General features: G+C 34.8%; 3 protein-coding genes across 4 annotated transcripts in view; all 3 read right to left on the bottom strand.

Moving 5' to 3' along the window:
• Positions 1-8309: 8309 nt before the first annotated feature.
• Positions 8310-11167, bottom strand: LOC108722592 (apolipoprotein D). Of its 2 annotated transcripts, none has more exons than XM_018447772.1 (5): positions 11022-11167; positions 9641-9759; positions 9254-9384; positions 8940-9119; positions 8310-8635 (listed from the first exon to the last, which is right to left on the bottom strand). In XM_018447772.1, exons 2-5 carry the CDS (start codon positions 9749-9751, stop codon positions 8491-8493), a joined length of 567 nt encoding a protein of 188 aa, XP_018303274.1. In that variant the 5' UTR covers positions 9752-9759; positions 11022-11167; the 3' UTR covers positions 8310-8490. The 2 variants fall into 2 exon arrangements, with proteins under 2 accessions (XP_018303274.1, XP_018303273.1); XM_018447771.1 differs by lacking the exon at positions 11022-11167 and adding an exon at positions 10296-10496.
• Positions 11168-12337: 1170 nt separating this feature from the next.
• LOC108722585 (apolipoprotein D) lies at positions 12338-14562 on the bottom strand. Its single transcript, XM_018447764.1, has 4 exons — positions 14378-14562; positions 14013-14143; positions 13661-13904; positions 12338-13053 (listed from the first exon to the last, which is right to left on the bottom strand). The coding sequence occupies exons 1-4, from the start codon at positions 14543-14545 to the stop codon at positions 12577-12579; spliced, it is 1020 nt and encodes a 339-aa protein (XP_018303266.1). The 5' UTR covers positions 14546-14562; the 3' UTR covers positions 12338-12576.
• A 5572-nt stretch (positions 14563-20134) lies between these two features.
• Positions 20135-20843, bottom strand: part of ken (zinc finger and BTB domain-containing ken and barbie protein) — a 38767-nt gene continuing 38058 nt past the window's right edge. The window contains exon 6 of the mRNA XM_018447788.1: positions 20135-20736. Within this exon, the coding sequence (XP_018303290.1) occupies positions 20257-20736 (480 nt within the window). The 3' untranslated portion in view covers positions 20135-20256. The remainder of the gene's footprint in view (positions 20737-20843) is intronic.

Here is a 20843-nt window from a genome sequence, read left to right as displayed (position 1 = left end):
AAAATGTATGCAAATGAATATATATACATTCACATAACTTCTGCATATAAGCTGCTCAGTACTAAAAATCTCAGTACTAAAAATAGTACACGTAATATATAAACTATATTAGATTAACAGTAGACCTACAATTAATCGATTATCAAATAATTATTTTGATATGAAAACCTCGAAAAAGAGGTCGTGAGTAAATCAATACCCATAGACAGCCACATTAACAAAATGCCATGCTATTGTTTAAATTTGCATAACTTAAAATATATACCGTGTAAATAGTCAAATAAAATGTTAAAAAGCAAATAACACATTCAAAAATATACATATATTCATGATAATATGCTCAAATTTAAGAAAAATGAGGAAATAGGTGTAATTAAATGCTAAAGTGTATCTCAGAAACGTTTCGAAATATTTGAAAGTAAAAATGCGTTATAATAAGTGCTATTGAGTGTTGGTAATATTAGAGTCATGGTGTAACGGCGAGCTACTAAACTAATAATTCCATAAGTAATCATTAGGATTCGCTATATAGTAGCGAAGATATTAAGGGAGGCCACAATATATACACTGGCCATAATACCATCTTCTCCTCTACTATTAGCAAAACATGAAATATTAGTACGATTCAATTTATCTTTGAATCCGTATAAAGCATTATGTTGAAAGAATTGAAAAAAGAAACATAAAAGATTTTTACTTTGTTTTCTTTAAACTACAAATTTAAATTTCTTACACACACATATATATGTATAATATATAAACTAAATATAAATATATTAACTGATATAATTTTATGATTTTATAAAATAAGAATAGATATTTATTAACTTCTAGAAAAAACACATAGATTAGTCATCTTCGTGGTTCATACTTGTTGATCAATTTCCACTAATATAATCGGAGTCACATTTCCATTATTATATCTTTCTATATCTGAACAAAATTGCTATGCAGAAATCAGGATCATAAATCATACGTTCTGACTGTGGAGAAGTGTGCTAGTGAACACTCGACATGTCAAATTGACGATGAACTACGCATTTGATCATACTATTAAACATTTTTTCCCCCTCTTCTATCATTATCGACGGGAGCGGCTTATTTTGCTAAAAGACGCATGCATGCTCGCTGCAAATGCGTAAAATACGGAGAATAATATGGAAGACGAGGTGCTCTCGAATTTCATCCCGGAGGTATCGAGGGCAATTGGAATATCCATCGTTCATTTACATAATTCGAGATCGACGACGGATAGGAAGAACGCCCACGTAGCTGCGTCGAATCACGATCGTCTTACGAGTCCTCTCCTTCCTGTCTACCAGGACGTGCTTGATTACCGAACGCCGTTATTACCGGACGATGTACGAGCGGGAGAACGAGGAGCGAGAGGCACAGGGGATACCAGGACTCGTTTTGCAAATTCGCGGTTGATTGAAAAGCTTGTGCGGCATAAAAACCGGGAGATAATTGCGGCAGGAAAAATGAGGGAAAAAAGTACGGGTGATTACTCTCTTACCGTATAGCGTGGTCCAGGCAACATAGGATTCTGTCTGTTAACAGGCTCGATGGTGGCCAGTGGATGCAATGATGGGTAAATTCGTACGATAGGTTCTTACGTTTTTTTCCTTTTAATCCATCTCGTCCTCGTGCGGCTATTAACTTAATCTCAACGATTATACAGTTACATGAGTTACCGTTTAGTATTTTATCGTTGATGAAAGCATGTTTGCTCGTCATTTCGATATCGTAACGTCGGTATACGAATTACACGTTACTAAAAATTAAAAATTATATTAGTACAAGAGTTTACGTGAACATAATAAGAATAAAACTAAATTAGAGTTGTACGGTAATGAAATTTTTTATGATCCTTAATTTTTACATTATACTAATTGCAGAGTGACTAGCTATATAATAAATTGCTATTTTTCTACATGTAATCGAAGCGATATCAACTATACCTACTTTTAATTAGAAAGATTGCTTTTACATAAAAGTATATATGTAATCATAATCTAAAGAATTTCCGTCGTTTTTGCAAATTTCTCATTAATATGATACGAAAAATCAAAACCTAGCTATACACTCTATATACACTATTCGGAAAAAACATAAATTATAATTATCCTGATGACTATGTCCAAGTAAAGTTTAGATAGCTATCTATCTATGTTAGTTGGCACGTGAGCATAATATACAATGGTTTCCAAAGCGATACAGCTGATATCATAAACAAGACACCACAGTGCGCGGCACGAAGCGCGGTTTAATCTACTGCAAATACAGGGCGCTTCGTTTAAATCAAGGCAATGTCAGGAAGAGAGAACGGACCCCTTTGTCGGTTCTAATCTGTACAAACAGTACTGTATATCTAGCAGTCGTCGGCCAAACTCTCGGTTTAACCGAATTTATCCTAGTAGTAGCTTCTGGAAAATATCGTGATACCTGGGACTCACTACTTTTTTTATATATTTTTAAATTTACAATTAGTGCGTATATGTACGTTACATTTTATATCGTAAATGTAATTTCATATATTTGCTCTTATTTAGCAAAGTACGTTTTACCTTATGGTAATAATTAGATAATTCATTCGAAAGGAGAGAGAATTCATTCATCAACGTGATATCGCGACTTACGCGCTGAAAGTAATCGAATCAATCCCAATGATACTCCATTTTAATATATCTTCAGATATGCAGGAACGTCTCTTCTGAGAATTTCATTCTCTAGAGAGGCAGCCATCGTAATAGTACATCATTAAGGAAACGCGATTATGAGCTTCACAAGGAACAGCTTTTAGTAGAAATGAGGTAGCGCACTTTTGGACTGCTGCTTTTACGTTACAGTACACGCGTGCATATACTGGATATACCAGGAGATCCTCATCCATCCAGCGAAAAAAAAAATAGAGGGAGAGAGAGAGAGCTCCATGCATTATCACACAGTTTTCGCTTTGCAAGACTTTCTTTACCCGATCGCGGTGCGGCCTCCAATTAACGCTTTCCGCGGCGCTCAAAAGACTAGACGGTAGCACTGAAAATGGATTAAAGCGCGTACCGTTTGCTACCGACTTTTACAACGTTTGCAGACACAGGTACATACGTTAGCAGTCGCTGACAATTCTCCGCGGCTGCCATTCTCTATTTGGTCCAACTATTTCATAATACCGCGGGATATTGAAGTGAAAAAAATTTACAAATGCGACAAAGGAGAAGTAGTACCGAGTCGAAAGGTTTCTCATTTCATATATCTGATATCCAAACGATATGACACATTTCAACAAGATATTTGATACACTGCAGAATTCGTGGGAGAAACATAAAGCTTGGTTATTCGAATCCTTTTGGAATGGAGCCTCGCGATTGGTATCGTCGGTACGCGGAATAGCGAACGCTTCGAGAAAGGATGGGATATATATCGGATTTAGTTTTTCGCCGGCGAATCGATCAGCTTGAACCCATCTGACCTCGCGAGGACGTAAAGGGTTGAAAGTAGGAGAAGCCGCGGTACGAAGAGGGGCGGGGGAGCACGAGTCTGAAAATAAGAAGATATAGATAAAAGAGCTGGGGCTGCACGTTGGCCTAACAAGACTCAGGACCCAGGGGCTATTATCATAATTGTGGGCTGCAGGCAGCGGCTGTGCCCACAAACCAGAATGCCTCTTGTCTCATCTACCTTCGTCCTCGCCTTCTTCTTCTTCTCCTTCTCTTTCGTCGTCTTCCCGCACTTCTTCCTCCGCGCGCATTTCTTCTTCTTCGCGGCTTTTTACTTAACCTTCGTTCTCTCGCGTTTCGCGTGCCCCTTACCAGCCTTTCACATGATCTAAAGACAAATGAAGCCTCCATATTCACCCTCCTTATTCCACATTTCCATCTAAATTAAGAAAACGATGAGTAATCTGCGCGACACGATTCGATGCAACGCTGCAACGCTGCAATGCAGCACAAAGAAATTATCTTTCGCCATGTGAAACAAGTCGTTCGAAGCAATGTGTTGTAATTAATAAATAACGTACGTCTTTACAAAACATATTGTAGATGATGTTTCCTAGACACGATTCTGAGATGAAGTTTATAATAAAACGACGTGTAGTGCTAATAAGAAATATGAACTACTATTTAGACTAATTATATGGGATACATTATTTAGGTGAAATTACAGACGGTAGGATGCCTTCCGAACATTCGTTATTAAATTCAACTATGTATGATGTGGGTCCTTCGACGTGGACCACCCTGAGATGAAACGCAAACAACCCGTTTATCCCGCTCTTCGAAAAGAAACCAAGTGGAACGCTCGGTGCACTCCTTTTTTTTCTCGATATTAGTCTTGACAGAATACAAGATATTTTTGAAGAGGCGAGCAAACAACTGTTTCTTTTTAAATAAAGTTTAGTACATTTTTTCTGTTGCTACCTATTATATCAGCATACATGAGACGATGAAATATATTATAATGCTTTTTGTTACGCGCGCGTATCGAAATGTTCTTCAATTGTATGACTACATATAACAGAGTTTTACGAGATGTCGTTTAGTTCTTCATTGCAATGGAGTCCAATTATCTTCTGTGCGCTCTCCAATTATTAAAGTGTATCCTCTCTTATATTTAATTTCTAATACTTAAATTACAAATCCGTAATTAAAAAAAATTATTTGTCCAAGTGTGAAATTTAAATACGAAAGATTCGTTATTAACGAAATTGGATTTTATTACTTGAGATTTTAAATGAATGCTCTACTTTAGATATCTGATCTTTTCTTAATAGGAAGTCATTAAATATGAACAAATCTATAAATTTTAATTCCAATTAAGAATATTGTTCCTCGCATTTGTAAATTAATTATATAATACTTTATTCTTCGTTTTCTAAAATTAATGTTTGACTGAATGTCTTAATGAAGTAACCTAATATATTATGCAATTCCCTTATAAATAATTCAAAAAAGTTTATTTGGTTTAACTATAAATAAAATTGTACTACGGCAAAAAAAAAATGTTTGTGCTCGAATTTTCGCCTTCAGAATTCTCGTCTCCTTTTAAAACCGGAGACGAGAAGTCAGAAGCAACCGGCAGGTGCGCGATAGAATTTCTGTTTTTCTTTAAATTATGCGAAATAAGTAAATATACTTCATCCTCAAATTGTTGCACGGTGTGTCGAAAGCGCATTTTTTTCCCATTTGTTTCCCGTGCACTCTTTCAGCGAGAGATGCTAGGGGCGTGTATGTTTGTTTAGCCTCGGTATACCCTGTTATTAGGGACCGCTGCCCATACCCCTCGAAAACCGTAGGGCCCACGCGGAGATTTGGCCGCCGTGAGCTCGATCGTACATCCCCCTTTCCGTCCTTCGTCTCATCGTTCCCCTCCTTGCTTCATTTCGTGCGTAAAAGAAGTTCTCGAGAAAGGAACGACGAGATAAATTCGGAAGGGGGTCCCGCTGATTCCCAACAGATCCTTTCCCTTTAGATCTTGATTTAGATTTTACCACGTTTTAATTTATTACAAGCGATGGCGACGATTATACGGAAACGAGTCTTCGGCTTGGAAGGATACGCCAATTTTTAGCCCATGCGAATAAAAAAAGAGAAAAACGAACTGAAGGAACATAAAGAGAAGCTCGTGTAGCGGAGTATTAAAGAGGAAATTCAGAAATTTAAGCGCGTTCAGATACTCACTAAAAGAGTAAAGATTTCTTCGAATTATTTCAATTCCTCTCCATCTCATGTATGCAAACAAGCTTTCTGTTTCGTGAAATAAATAAATAATTTTAAACTTTAATTTTAAACTTATACATAATTTATCATACGCAATACTTTCTGAATACTTAATTTTATATTTTTACATATTTTGTAAGATTTTGAAAAACTTAATGGACACTTTTTAAATTTTAATCTGTATGTATTATGCATGTATTATGCATGCAATTTCGACCAGATTAAATTTTTCTTATTTTTGAAAACTTATTTGATATTATAAATATGTATTTTAAGTAAATTTTAAAAATAAGAAAATATTTAATATAGATATATATGTATGTGTGTGTGTGTGTGTGTGTGTGTGTGTGTAGATGTACACATTTATTATACACACGCAATGTTAACGTCCTTTATGCTAAAATTTATATGATCCGCACACTCGTTAGAAGCGAGAAAGAAATCCATACATTTTTTGTGGTGTGATTCGTGGGATCACGCGACTCCTCTTTCTCTCGATGCACAATGCATCCCTGATGACATATCCTGCAGGTCCGCAATTGAATAGTGTTCTGTTTGCGTGGATGGCACGTGACAATGCCCGAAGACCCGTCTCGCACGCGACCACACCCCATCGCTGTTATTTGTTTAATTTAAGGGTATTGTTGCGTGCGATGTTTTCGTTAGTCGCCGCTCGATTTATTTCGGCTACGAAATCATTTCCTGCATTTTTAACGTGGGAGACACGTCGCCGAGTACTCGGTCCAATCGGATGTCGCTTTATTTCGAATATTCGTAATCGCAACAATGCGAATTTGTGCGACTCGACGACCAGTGTCCGTCGCGATCGATTACACGCGGAACTTTTACCGTCCCATTAATGAAACTTTTTACGCAGTCATTTATTAGCGTCCCTTCCCGACGATAAATAAACGCTATACTCGCCATCGTGGCATGTATTATGCATGCGATATTACAAAGCTGATGCTCGCTCACGCGTAAATTATCATTGTACGGATAACTTAATGGCCGACTAAATATTTCTTGCGTCGTTTTTACATAATTGAATTTTCATAACTGGTTCGCGAGATCTTTTTTTATCGGCTGATCATCGATTGTGTAAGCGAGCTTTCGACGTGCATCGCGCGATCTTACAACGAAGATTGGCACTCGCTGAAATCTTACTGACGAAAGACTCTTGACAGCCATGGATAAGATTCTGTGTGCAGCAAATGGGGCCCGACGGACCCAGTGATAATTGAAGAATACTACATGACCAATTGTCGATAAGTATTTATATTTTAGAACATCACTTGCGCAGTTTTTAGATCTGTTCTTTTCAACGAGTTCTAACCTAGTTCTAAACTAAAGACATAGAGAATGGATTGCGCGATCTGTGTCAAAAGATCGATAAAAGTAAGAGAGAGGGACCGTGGAAGACTGCCAATCTTTATCTCTTTCCATTCAACGGTATAATGGGAGAGAAAATAAGAGGGAGATTGATTGTCTTCCACACGGTCCCTCTCTCTCATTATTGTTGACCACATGTGAACATACTTATATACGGATCACGCAGTCCATTCTCCATGTCTTTGTTCTAAACTAATGCAATAAGTTAGAGTGGAATAAACTATATCTGTTTCACTCTAACTTATCAGTGTACACCAGTTTAGAACTTGGGATGGAAAAAGAACAGATTTATAATGTCGTAATAAAATGATAACAGTATGAAGAAAAAAATTAATTTCATTTTCTAAAATTTCCCATTTTTACGTACATTCTTTAAATGCGTAAAAAATAAATACAACAATGAATTATTATAAAATTATAAAATGTAATACCACACGCGCGATGAATTAACGAGATGTAATTACTCAACTTGAGAAGTAATAACGACTTATTCACAGATTTCGTGATAATTTTCAAAATTAACATAAATTATCGCTGTATCAGTCTGAATCATAATATTTCAAACAAATAAATAAATATACATAACAGATTAAATAGATTAACATGAAGAATATATAAAAAACGTATACAAAAAATAGAGAGCTATAAACATTGAGATATAAATAAATGATCTGTATCTTAACATTTTGACGGTAAGATTATTTATTACTTAAGCGCAACATTATCTTTAACATGAAAAATTTATTTAAAAAATTATTTTTTAATTCTTACACAATAAAGCAATCTTAGACCCAAATCTCTGTAAGACTAATATTCTATTGAATGTTTTTCAAATTTATACTAATATTATATATTTTTATAAACAGATAGCAAACAGATAGCAAAGATCAGTTAGAATATACTTATATCTTGCGGTCAAAACGTCAAATGTATCATAATTATCCTCATTACATATTTGTACTAACGATAATATATTCAGAATGTTTTAAATTAAATTGTTAATTGTTCAAAATTAGTGGGATTAAAATTTAAATTATGTTTCATTATCATGAAACAATAATATGTTAAATTTTTCATATTGCATTAAAAATCACAGTCACAAGAAAGAAACAAATATAGAAAGACAGAAAAATACAACTTTTTAAACATTGCAACTACCCAATATTTTAACTTCGAATACAAAATAAGTATTCATAACAATTCTATTAATTAAGTACATCCGCAATACACAATCATAATACTTGCACAATAATGAGCAAAGTCAGCATCTGCTGGCAATAAATTCGCGATTCAAGGAGTCTTATATAAAACTGCATATCATAAAAAAAAATACATTTTTCTTCGAGCATATTTCTGTACAGATCCATTCATGTAGAGGTCGTTCTTAATTCGTAGCTGGACAATTTTTCTGATCTGTACGAATAAAGTATGCTCTGCTGATGTTACTCTTGTCGATAATTTGATAAGCCTTTTCTACAATTGCGACTGACGGTTTTGGTTCTCGTGTCAAAATCCAAACATTTCGTACACTGCAAAAACACATTATAATTTTAATAATCCAGTAAAAGTCTGCTCAGTCTAATTTCTAATCTAATATCTCTAGGATAGAAGATTTTCCAGAGATAGAAAAATATCCCTTTAAAACATGAATGTATAATACATTAAGAAATTAAAATTCTTTTCTACTTACATATTTAGCAGCATAAAATACAAAATTGATATATAACGAAAGACACAGGAAAGATTTATTGTAATCTACTTTGTAGTCAGGCAAAAAAATGCTTATACTTATTACATTTTTTTCCCACGTTCTTTTCACACATGCAAACTTACTTAAGGACTCCGAGATTTGTACAGCTCCATACTACGGCATATGATTTGTAGTCCGTGTCTAGAACCCAATAAGGTGCATCGAACGGCAGTGGCAAAGATGGAAAAGTGACGGTCAATTTAGGATCATCAGATCTACCAATTAACCTTGCAACGCCCTCGATACTCGTTGCGACTCCAGTTCTATGCAAGAGAATAGAGCTTTACTTTAAGTGGATAATTGTCAGTTGACGATGATATCATTCTATCTTATGTCACTGTTTTTCTTGCTTTTAATGGTTTAAAATTACTTTATGAGCCAGGTTGTGCGTACTCACAATGAAGAAATTTGTTTATTTAGGATTTTCACCGAAGCATTTTCATTCAGACTGTAATTAGCTGTCACACATTTTCCACCAAATTCAAACCACGCAAAATACCTCTCGACTTCGTACCATTTGCCCAAATACTAGAAAAAAAAAATCTGTAATAACCCTTTAAAACTTTTACAATGAATCTCGCTCTGAAGAATGAAATCTCACTCTTAAAAATTGAAAACTCTTTCAATTTTCGCTTTTTAAAGTGAGATTCTACTCCAAAGAGTTTAAAGTACTTTTGATTTAAATGCACAGGAAGTATTGTTTTACATACTTTAATGTTACTTTATTTTAATGTTAAGCAGTTTAAGTAGGTATAAGTCAAGATAATGATCGTTCCGTACTCACTCTTTCAAGTTCGAAATTTTGCATTGCTTCCAAGTTTGGACACGTACCCAAAAATGGCACCTGCGCCATCGCTGCATTCGCGATGATAACAATTACAAATATCCGTAACATATTCTTTTCTGAAAAAAGAACACATAAAATATTTGTTCCATTTTTTAAAGGTATGTATACACTGAAAAAAATATAGTCAATTTTAATAAATATTTAGTTCAATACGGCCAACTAAACATTTACTTACAGTAAATAAATATTTGTTCAGTAAAAAGAATGATTGTTAAATCAAATTAATGTTTCTTGTATCAAATAAATATATATATCTCTATATTTAATAAATATTTAGTTGGCAGTATCAAACTAAATATTTGTTAAAATTGACTATATTTTTCTTCAGTATAGGTACATAAAATATGTTAAACTTTTTAAGAGTTTTAATGTATAACAATAAGTTTGTTGGATTCTTATCGAAATAAAATTCAAATTATATAATGATATGAAGAAATCAAATACGTAAAATCTGTTACTTATTACGTGCACACACATGCACATGCAGAAATATTAATTTAGAATAAAAGATCAAACAAAGATAATGTTAATCTTATTTTAAACAAAATTGTTTACTTTATATTGAAATATTAAAGAAACATCCTATACGTACCGGATTACCAGTGATCATAGAAAATTCTTCCGTTATGATAATCACTGTTACGACAACACGAGGTGTATTATCGTATAATGCACCACTTAAAGAGCTTATTTTACAAACCAATTTACATCACGCTTTAAGGATATTTCTTTGTGCTCCTTTCGTGTTTTTAAAGTACACAGTTACTAACTTCGAAACGCTCAAGAAAATGAAGAGAAACGTGCATGCGCTCTTTTATATTGCATTATCGGACATTAGTTTCTAAATTGATGATATCACAATACAACACTGTTCTGCATGACATACTTTATAACGTTTATAAAAGTATTTTACTTGCTGGACTAGTTTTTATCGCTTATGTTGCATAACTTGTGTTGATTTCGTTTTTATACGTTTACAAGTTATGTATTAAAAATGAAGTAATAAATTATTCCGAGTATCATCTTCCTTCATTTAATTGCACTAGCGATTTGAAATTCATATTGATATAAACAACAATGTATTACAACAATGTTAGGTAGAGATCAAACTGTTATGTGAAAATTTTACACGTGAGTTATTTAAGCTCGAGCGACCTGATTTCTAATTCTCCGATCTCTTTAATTTACCTGACAAGAAGTTTATATTTGCACAAGTAGTTCAACGAGCAATTTATTGTTAGGAAATTCGATCAAAGTAGAAAGGGCAAAGAGAAACAACCTGAATGCGATATAGGTAATATAATCTTATGGCACTCACCTGATAGCCTTGACCGATCGGATATTCAGAAAACACGCGTCGAATGTCAATTTTTTCGAGATTGACGAGGATTAGCGCTGAGGATCACTTCTCACACGACGGATCGTTCGTAGGTGACTGAACTTCCTGCTCCGCGATTCGCTTCGTCGGAGACGAACCCGCGAAGGTTGACTGGATATGTTTGGCAGAGTACTGACAGTTAGTGGGTCAGTAACGGTACGTTCGGGGTTCAAGAAACCCGGCTCGAATTTGCCATTGACCAATAGATGATCAACAGATTCGAAGGCACATGGACCATTTCATGACCATATGCGATGGACCACTTTTGAAAATTGATTGTTTGTGCTTTCATGGATTTCGCAGTAATGATTAATAAAACAGATACAAAAAAAATATGTTAATAGATCGTAGAGTGAATTGAAAAGAGAATATTTTAATAGTGTAAATATGTTTATGATAAATCGACTACGTCATGTAACAATTATTTATGAATATATTTTCGTTTTAAGTATTTATGCATTACAGAGAATAAAAAAATATTTAAAAGAATATTTATATAAGATTACTATATCGAAGTAATCTTAATTAATTCTATATAAGTTATTAATCAAAAAATGTACATTTGGGAAGAAAGGTAAATTTGGAAAAGAATATTTTTGCATTATATTTACATGTAAAATATTCAAATTTCTTTTCGAATGTTCTTTTATATATCTAAATACAAAAAAATATATTTAAGCTTTTTATTTCTAATACTTCATCTGCACTCCGAGTTGAAACATTTACTTAATCGTTAACGTCACATCGATGTTTGTATATCAAGTGATAATTCTAAATTGATATCATTATTATCAAAGATTGAACTATTAATGATATGAAAAATATATCCGTTATGTGACCTGCTTATACATATATTTATGTTCACGTAGAAAATACTATGACACATTTAGATTTTACTAGCACCACATCGTGATGCGAAAGCTAAAAAGACTTTCCAAGAGTTTAAGAACTGCATTTTCTCTCTTATTGCATGACTACTCACGGCATATAAATTATCATAGTAAATTATTATACAAAGGAAAATTTTAAAGAAAAATGAAGTTTTTTTAAATAAAGTTGTATATCTCATTGATCAAATATTATTCTCCATTAATCAGATATAATTCTGCGCATTAATTTATAATTAAATTACGCTACAATAATCAGTAATTAATTTTACATTCATATCATTATATCTGTACAATGAAATGGAAATAATAAACATAAACGAGTACGTTTTATTAAGACATTTTTTATAACAATTTTATTTATCTTTCTTTTCTTTTTTTTTACATTTGTACGTAAGCCTATAAAACAAAGCGCCGTGCCAACCCTATGTCCTCAAACGACAACGCAGAACGACGGCGTGTCGATAGGACAGTGATTAATGATTTTGCGGTACTTAAGCGAGACTGGTTCTCAATGAGGAAACCGCTACAAGCCTAAGATGTCGAAAATCCCCAGGAATACGTCCTTGCTAGCGCCAACTAACAGACTTTTTTGCTAAATAATACTTCTAAGCAGTTGCTTCTGGCTCTTTCGAATGTTCGCTTTTCTCCTCCTTCGTATTTTCCGCGACGTTCTCCTCCTTGACCTCGACAATGATCATTTTATCCCTCGTGTCGCCACTCTCCTCCTTTATCGTCTCTGCTAACTTCAAGATCCGTTCGGGAACAGTTTCGATGGGCTGCTCGAACTTTACGGGTTCCTCCGCTATTATCTTCGGAATATCGGAGAGCGCTTTCTCGCCCGTAATCCCGGCTGTTGTTTCCTCCTTCGCCTTTATCTCGATATCGGCATCATTCAGAACGATGGAATCTCTGGATCTGGAATTCTCATTCGGCTCAGTTGGTTGCGGTCTCTGTTTTTGCTTCGTCGACTTCTCTGGCTCCTCAGACTCCTCTGTTGTCGTGTCCAAATAGGCGCATTCGGCTTGATCGGTTTTCACGAAGAATGTTTTCGATATCTTGTATTTATCAAGAACACCATAAGCCTGCAACCGAAAAAGACATTTTTTGATTTTATAGTAATGGTAAATCTTCCAAAGCATGCGTATGGTATAATAACTGTAATTGTATTAATAATTTTAAAACGTAAAACTTATTACGTTATTTTATATTAATGATTTTTATTTTCCTATATTCCCGGTTGTAAATCTTGAATATATTAAAACTCAAATAAATTATTGAGTTTTAATATAAACTGAATAATTTACTTAATTATAATTCATTTAAACTTAATAATTCTACATTTTGATTTGAATTTCTATTAACGTTTAATTTTTTAATTATTCGCAGTTTTTAGATTTCGTCAACATATGATAACATTCTTGGTAAAAGATGCTTATTAGCATTAAAAAAATTATTAGTACTTAGTAATTTCTCTTTAGTAATTGCTTATATAATTTAATAAATGATATTACTATTCTGGTTCTATTGATGAATGCGAAATCTGGGAAAACATTTTGGCGCGTATATGCAGAATCAGAATGTATATAAACTCACACGAAAAATTTGTATTTAAGCACTAAGATCCACTTCGACCGAAAATATAGGGTTCTTTTTATTTAAAATTTGATTTTTATTCTATTAAGGATTTACCTTTTGAAGCACTTTTCCAGACGGTACTCGTTCTCTCGTCATGACCCATGCATTTTGTGCGTGTACCGGGCCAATACCTTGACAACTCCATAAAACGGCGTACGAATCGTAATCCGTTTCGAGTACAGAGTATTTAGTCTCAGGAGTCAGTGGAACTGTGGTATACTTGACCTGAAGTTTACCTTCCTCGGACTTGGAAGCCGCGGGTTTAATTTCACCCTCTAGTATCCTTTTTACACCAGTGCTAAATGTCAGAAATATTATATTATTAAAATCCCATTAGTTTTTAACGAATTTCCGATACACTTTATAAATTTATCAAACGAATTAGATGAAATATATATACACTTACAAACGATTCGTTACTTCATTGCTCACACGGTATTTGCCATCGGCACCTCTGGTATAATTCGACATAACGCATCGAGATACTACTTCACTAAGTTGGAAATATCTTTCTGCTTCATACCAAATACCCATGAACTGTAAGAAAATCAAATCATTCATTGCACAAATATTCTGTAATACCAGAGAAAATTTAATTTCTCTGATATTCGTTTGGTAATGAAACATCGCTGTAATTAGAGTATATTCTACAAATATGCATAAAATTAAATGTTCCACAAACAAAATAAAATAATAAAAGAAAATAAAATAAACCGAATATGTACGATAATACATTCGCAAGTTGGCTAACGAAACATTTAAATTACTTACCCTTTGCCTGTTAAAATTCGCCATCGGTATATATTCGGGACAGAAGCCCAGATTAGGAATCTGAGCACTGGCCCAGGCCAGAGCCGAAAGTGCTAGGATAATCTTCCCGAACATGTCTGATGACGATCTGCCTCGAACACCCGTCAAGGCTCCAACCTTTATATACATTAAGCAGGAGCATTGACCGAGAGGTCTTACCCCCTCTGTATTACCCACGTATTAGTACTCTTACGGTATTCTCCGTGGCCCGAGACGCTGGCCGAGAAGACGTTGGTCATTGGTCAATGATGCGCCTACGAATCTCTTGGCAAGTCCATCGGCGACGCGACCAAGAACCAGAAATGCAAGAATCCATTATCCAACTTCAGAATAAACGGTACTTCGCAATCGGAGACGCCAGTCCCTACGGGAACAGCGTTAGAGCGAGGTCTATCAACTGCGTGGAATGTCAATGATTTCTCAGATTAAAAATGCAAAGTTAACGGATCAGAAGAATTTTGTTTCACGATATCTCCAATTTAGATTTATACACTCATTAATTAAGAATTTTTAGAGAAGAGGTAGTGAATGCTAATAAATCTCTTTTTAAGATTTTTGTAATTACTACATACTCACTGCCTTTCTAAACAATCTTTTGATTATTCTTTTTATACTAATATTCAAATATACGCACATATTTAAACATATTACATGTATTAAAATATCTCATTGATTATGACGTTAATTTATACAAAACGCATATCCATTTTTAATTGGAACTATCGGTTGAAAAAACTCGGTCAATGTGCAATAATTATTTCCGTTCACGTATTGAGCTCGTCGATTTTTTCTTTTTTGTAACAAAAATATATATTATTTTGCTTGTAATAACGTATTATGTTTGTGCAAAATTTTAATTAATAAAATGTAATACGATGTTGTTGTTATATGTGTTGAGTTTAAAGTAAAACTTACACTCGTCGAAATTATTGCATTTAAAAAGCTTCTGAAAATCTCTCTTTCTCTCTTTTTCTTTATTTTTCTCGTCGTTCCAAAAATATTTGATTGTCTCTATTTATTATGCATACTATACTAATTAATTGCTTATTTCACGCATGAATTACAATCAAAACACGTCTTATTCGATTATGAAAGGCAAATATGTTTATCCACTTCCTCTAATCATTTATAAAGCCGGTTCTAGCAATCTGGTCCTCGTACAAACGGTTATATTTACGTTCGGCTGCGAGGCAGGTGCGATCGAGCAGACCGATTCTTCTCGGGCGGACAAAACGAGGAATGGACATTTACTTGCGGCGTAATTATGCAATCGACACCGTCGAGATTGGATGTACGCGGCATATAGCGTCTTGTTGGAACAGAGCCCACTAGTAACGGGTCTCAAAGTAGTTTTTCTTTTTATACAAAACCGAGAAGTCCTCGGACCGTTAGCTGGCGATATCTTTTGCGCCTCCGTTGGCGAACTCTTTGAAGATTCTGCGAACGGCAAACCGCTACGCGTATCACGAAAACAATAATTAACTCTTTGATTTCGATCTTATATTCTCATTCACATCGAAAGAAGGTAGCGATCGTTAACAGAGGAAGACAACGTAACGATATATACACATTGATCTCAAGAAAGCATTCAGATAAATTCCATTAAATAAGTATATATAATTTTCTTTTCATCTTCTTTATTGTATAAAAATTATTAAGAGCTTCTAAAAGCGGTAATTTGTGAAATAATTCAAGATGGTTCGTTCAACTAATTTATTAAAATCGTTAGATTTGCTTAGTAATGTTTAAATTCAAATGCAACTCTCCTACAAATTTTTATATATACTTACACGTTTCTCAATCGCGCAATTAAATAATACAGGTATCTTTCAATAGATCACACAACAGATCTAAAGGAATGGAAGAGGGAAGTATCGGAAACATATATTAGTTCGATTATGCTCGCTTCTTTTTATCTTGTCGTACACCAGGTTTCTTCAGAATTTTAATTTATTTTTCATAAACCTATGAACACTAAGAAAGCACACGAAGCTCGCGCCCCGCTTGGAAGATGCTTAAAATCTACAATGTTTCACCCGGATGTCCGAATGAGGAAAAGAAGACGTTAAATTTACAGAACAGTGACGGTAGAAAATCAACGTTGTTCACAAGAGATTATGCCAATTATTGTCTTTACATCCTTTGAATTTTCTCTTTATTGTGCGTAATTCAATTTATTGTTTCACTGCCATATAATGACGAAAGGACTTGCAGATTCCGAAGAATTCTGCAATATCGAATAATCATAGATATCAGAAAAATATCGTTTTCTTCCGCATTCTCGGTCAACTGGATCGAAAGCGAAATTCGAGATCTATGCTTTTCTTTTCTCCTCAACGGTGCGATCACGGTCTCGAGAGAGACATCCGGGTGCGCGTGCGCGATAAACATAATTAATTAACAATAAAATAATCTGTAATGCGTATAATCCTAGTGCGTTTACGGCTCGAGAAGAGGGGACGACTGATGTCGGGAGTACGTGATAAGGGTGGGCGAAAGGGTAAAGGGAAGAATGATGATAAAAAGCTGATTGCTTAAATTATTATAGGCGACTCGCAAGATCTTTCTTCGTCAATATCCTCCTGATGCCCCTTCGCGATCGCAAGATTCTCCTCTTGCTCACGCAAAGAGCCACGAGTCGCGCTCGTGCCATGAACGCCGCGGCGTCGCACGCTAAACAATAATTACTTTAGCTTTATTATCATTTAGTATCACATTACGTTCACTGTTTTGTGCTGGCCGTTTTTGCCTGGCTTCGCGAGAGCGCACACCACCCCTCCAACCTCTCTTTCCGCTCCGTTTCTTGTACGCCTCCCCGTTACGACATTCTCGTAAATGGACGTCGTAATGAAAGGAAGTGAAGGAGAAGAAAAGGCTCACCGATCGATTTGTCTCCACCCTCGAGCAATCGCGATTACGAGGTCGAGCAGAAACACAAGGATGTAATGAAGAGAGAACACCAATCGACTGTGTTTCCGTTCTTTTCCCGCGCGATGCTTTATTTGACTGATACAGGACACTCTTTGAGAGAAGCAAACCATAAAAAAATCTTTTTTATATAAACTTTTATATAAATTTACATCTTTATATATCTTTTATTATACACATCCTTTATTATCACGAGAAAATGATAATTTACTGCAATTAATGTATAATACAAACTTGTCACAAACTTGCTCCATGTAATCGATAACATATATATAATCAAGTATATATTAAAATTGTAAAATATCCTTCAGTAAAATATCCTCAAGTACAATGCCGTTTAGTACTCACGCGCAGCTCGAAATGACATACGTTGATTTAAAAACTAAATTATATTGCATTTATATTTAACTAATATTATTTTACAACTTTTATCAGAACGTCTTTGGTATGTGAGCGAATCTACAAAATCGAAGCTACATTCATTCAGAGCGTCTATATCATATTTTAATTTAGTAATTTCTCTCTCTGTACAATATACATATATTCGATTTATGTTTTCACAATTACGACTCAATCAATTGAACATCACTGCAAAGTAGACTCTTTTACTTCATTTTTGTGGAATGTATATTCTTTAAACAGAATAAACTTCCAAACGCGCGTTAATAATCGACCGATTTAAATGTGTCTTATTTCTTCTCCTTAATCACTTCCGAACATCTTCGAGATGGTTTTATGCAATCAAGGAGCAAAAAAGAGGTCGAGGCCCTTCTTCAAGGCACCTTAGGTAATAATAATGCCTACCTAGAAAAGAAAAAAAATGACGTCCTGCGCCAAACAAAGATAAAATTAGATGAAAGAAAGCTACTAATTACAACGATCTAACTAGCCTTACGAAAAGTTGAATTAATTCGAATGGATCTTAAAATCTTCTACGTGAATTCATTAACGTTCCTCCATTTCCTAAGCGAACTCGTATCGTCATCTTAAACGCTTATGTCTCTTAAGCCTATGAACACATGAAATCACTGCCCAATCGACCAATTTGGACCCATTTGACAAGGCACTCGAGTCGCTAAGTTATACTGAAGGGTGTACCGTGAATGGGATGTCAGGACGGGGATGAGGAAGATGAGAGATAGGCGACAATGTGGAAGACGGGTTTCAGAAGACAGAACATTAACAACGTCGATGTTTACTAGACAATGAATTGCATCGACAATTTATAAACATCACAATTGCATCTTTCGCAATAGATTTCGCCGATAATGTTCTCTTCCGTCCTGCTTGACATTTCGATATTTCATTCTTTCCCGTTTCAACATCCCGATCGAATACTTTCGTGTTCGCGATCGAAACCGTACAGTTTTAACTGCTAATAGCTAGCTCGTGGCGATTGGCGGGCAGGACACCTAAGATCTACCTAAGACAGAAATCGGTGGAAAGTCGGTTGGTCCCTTTGCAATAGTGTGAAATAAATAAATTCTAGTCCGTCCTCTCGTTCCTATTTAACATTATTTACATTGTAAAATTACTCGCACGCGCTGAGGTAAACGGGACTTTGCCGGATTTGCCACGTGCGGCGATTAAAATAAAATAACAACAAACAAGACGCGACAAAGAGACTGCGCTATAATCATGCCAAGATTTGGCGTGTGACAATAATTGACTCTCTGTTCGTTCATATTATCGTCCTTGTACTTTTCCAAGATCGCTTTCTGCGATCACTCCCGACTCGACGTACTCGAATCACTATCGAGTCAACTATTAACAAAGACATTTTATCAAAGTTATTACTTAGCCGCAACGATAAGATCATGATGTGAGAATCAGGTGTGCTGTGTTACACCTGGCATTCTTACATCATGGATACTTTCTGCCAAGTCGTCAATTAAGTGACTTCAATATAGAGAAGTTTCACATTGTATATATAAAAGTGACTCTTTATTTTTGTTTGAAAATGACCCGATCGGCGTCGAAACGTTTGTATAATTATTAAATATTCTTTATATTGTAACTGACTCGTAGCCCTACTTTTATTTATTGATTTACTTTTGTTATTCTTAGAAAAGACCCTTTTCCGGTGCTGCATACCGTCTGTGTCTTTATATTTATATTCGCATGACGATAACAATTTTGTATTATACATACAATTTTGAGTTTTTTACTTTCTTATGAAAAACAAACTTATTTTACAAAGTCATGTAAAATAACTTGTTTTTTAATAAAAAAAATAATATAAACAAAGTTATAGTAACTAATTACAATAATAAATAAAAGAAATATGAAGACAAACAGCAGTATTTAAAAAGAAATTTTGTTCAGACCATATGTAAATTTGTTTCCTAATATCATATTAAATCAATGATTTCTCGTCCATGCTTTACTTTTAATTATATTTTATCTGTAAAAATATCATATATTCCACACTATATTACAGATCAAATTATCATATAAAAATTTTTATAACTTACAATAATTGAAAATTATTGCAAATATATATATAGTGGAATAAGTCGATCAACTGCATGATATAATATCTAAAATCATTACGCAAAAGTTCTTCGCTGCTTTTTAGTGATATGACAAAAAACCTAAAAAATTATTTGTCTATGGAAAAAACAAATAATTAATAAATTATTTTACGAAAGATGATATCTTTCAAAATATAAAATGGTTTGAAAATGTATGTAATTATTATATACTTTTTTGTATATCACAAGTAACGAAGACTGAGCGATAATTTCAAATATCTGATTTTGCATAAACTAATTTTTTTAAACAGTCTGAACAGAAATTGTGTGACTCGATCGCATCCTGTTAACAAGACCTTGAGAGCTTGTCAAAAGAACTGCTCATTATTATGCGTTCGAGGAACACTCTTCAGCACCGGACGGTCTTTGACTTTGTCGCTATTCATGATTCGTAAATTCACGATGTAAATTTCTACTGAGCAGTAGATTGTTGTGCGGTCCCGAGAGATGCCTAATGAGTTCCTGCAAATTAACGAAGTTCGACGACGAGCAAAAGCAACACGAGAACGTATTGTCGGGAGCGGCTATCACACCTCGGTGCACCGAGCAGAGATGTTTCAGCAAGTGGGCTTTCTGTTTGAACATGGCAACGCAAAGTCTACACGCGAAAGGTTTCTCGCCCGTGTGCACTCTTAGATGGGTCTTCAGGTTCCACGACATGCCGAATTGCTTGCCACAGTAGCTGCATCGATATTCTCGAACAGGGGTAGACTTCGGAGGGTCGTCCGTTGACGGTGGCGGCGGTGGAGCTCTGGCAGATGGCAGAGTCCAAGCCGTCCAAGGTGGCTCCAAAGCCGCTGCTGACGTCGGATCAGCGCTCGGCGGTCGATGTGATGGCGGCGTCACTGATCTATCTTGCTGCACATCAATAACACTTTGTAAAAAACATAGAAACGCTCAAGTGAAATTGCAATGTATATTTACTACAGTATTGAAAACGTTTGACGAAACATAATAAGTTATAT

This window comes from Mycetomoellerius zeteki, unplaced genomic scaffold, assembly GCF_001594055.1.
Source record: "Mycetomoellerius zeteki isolate Tzet28-1 unplaced genomic scaffold, Tzet1.0 scaffold211, whole genome shotgun sequence".
Classification (NCBI taxonomy): Eukaryota; Metazoa; Arthropoda; class Insecta; order Hymenoptera; family Formicidae; genus Mycetomoellerius; species Mycetomoellerius zeteki.
The sequence above is the reverse complement of the archived record's forward strand: the minus strand, read 5'-3'. Positions and strand labels throughout refer to the sequence as shown.

Excerpts from the sequence above, each read along its gene's own strand:
- LOC108722592 (XM_018447772.1), bottom strand. The coding sequence starts at position 9,751 with ATGTTACGGATATTTGTAATTGTTATCATCGCGAATGCAGCGATGGCG. Across the intron at positions 9,385-9,640 it reads AAAATTTCGAACTTGAAAGA|TATTTGGGCAAATGGTACGA; the intron begins GTGAGTACGGAA and ends TTTTTTTTCTAG. Across the intron at positions 8,636-8,939 it reads ACAAATCTCGGAGTCCTTAA|TGTACGAAATGTTTGGATTT; the intron begins GTAAGTTTGCAT and ends GTGTTTTTGCAG.
- LOC108722585 (XM_018447764.1), bottom strand. The coding sequence starts at position 14,545 with ATGTATATAAAGGTTGGAGCCTTGACGGGTGTTCGAGGCAGATCGTCA. Across the intron at positions 14,144-14,377 it reads CGAATTTTAACAGGCAAAGG|TTCATGGGTATTTGGTATGA; the intron begins GTAAGTAATTTA and ends ATTTTCTTACAG. Across the intron at positions 13,905-14,012 it reads AATGAAGTAACGAATCGTTT|CACTGGTGTAAAAAGGATAC; the intron begins GTAAGTGTATAT and ends TCTGACATTTAG.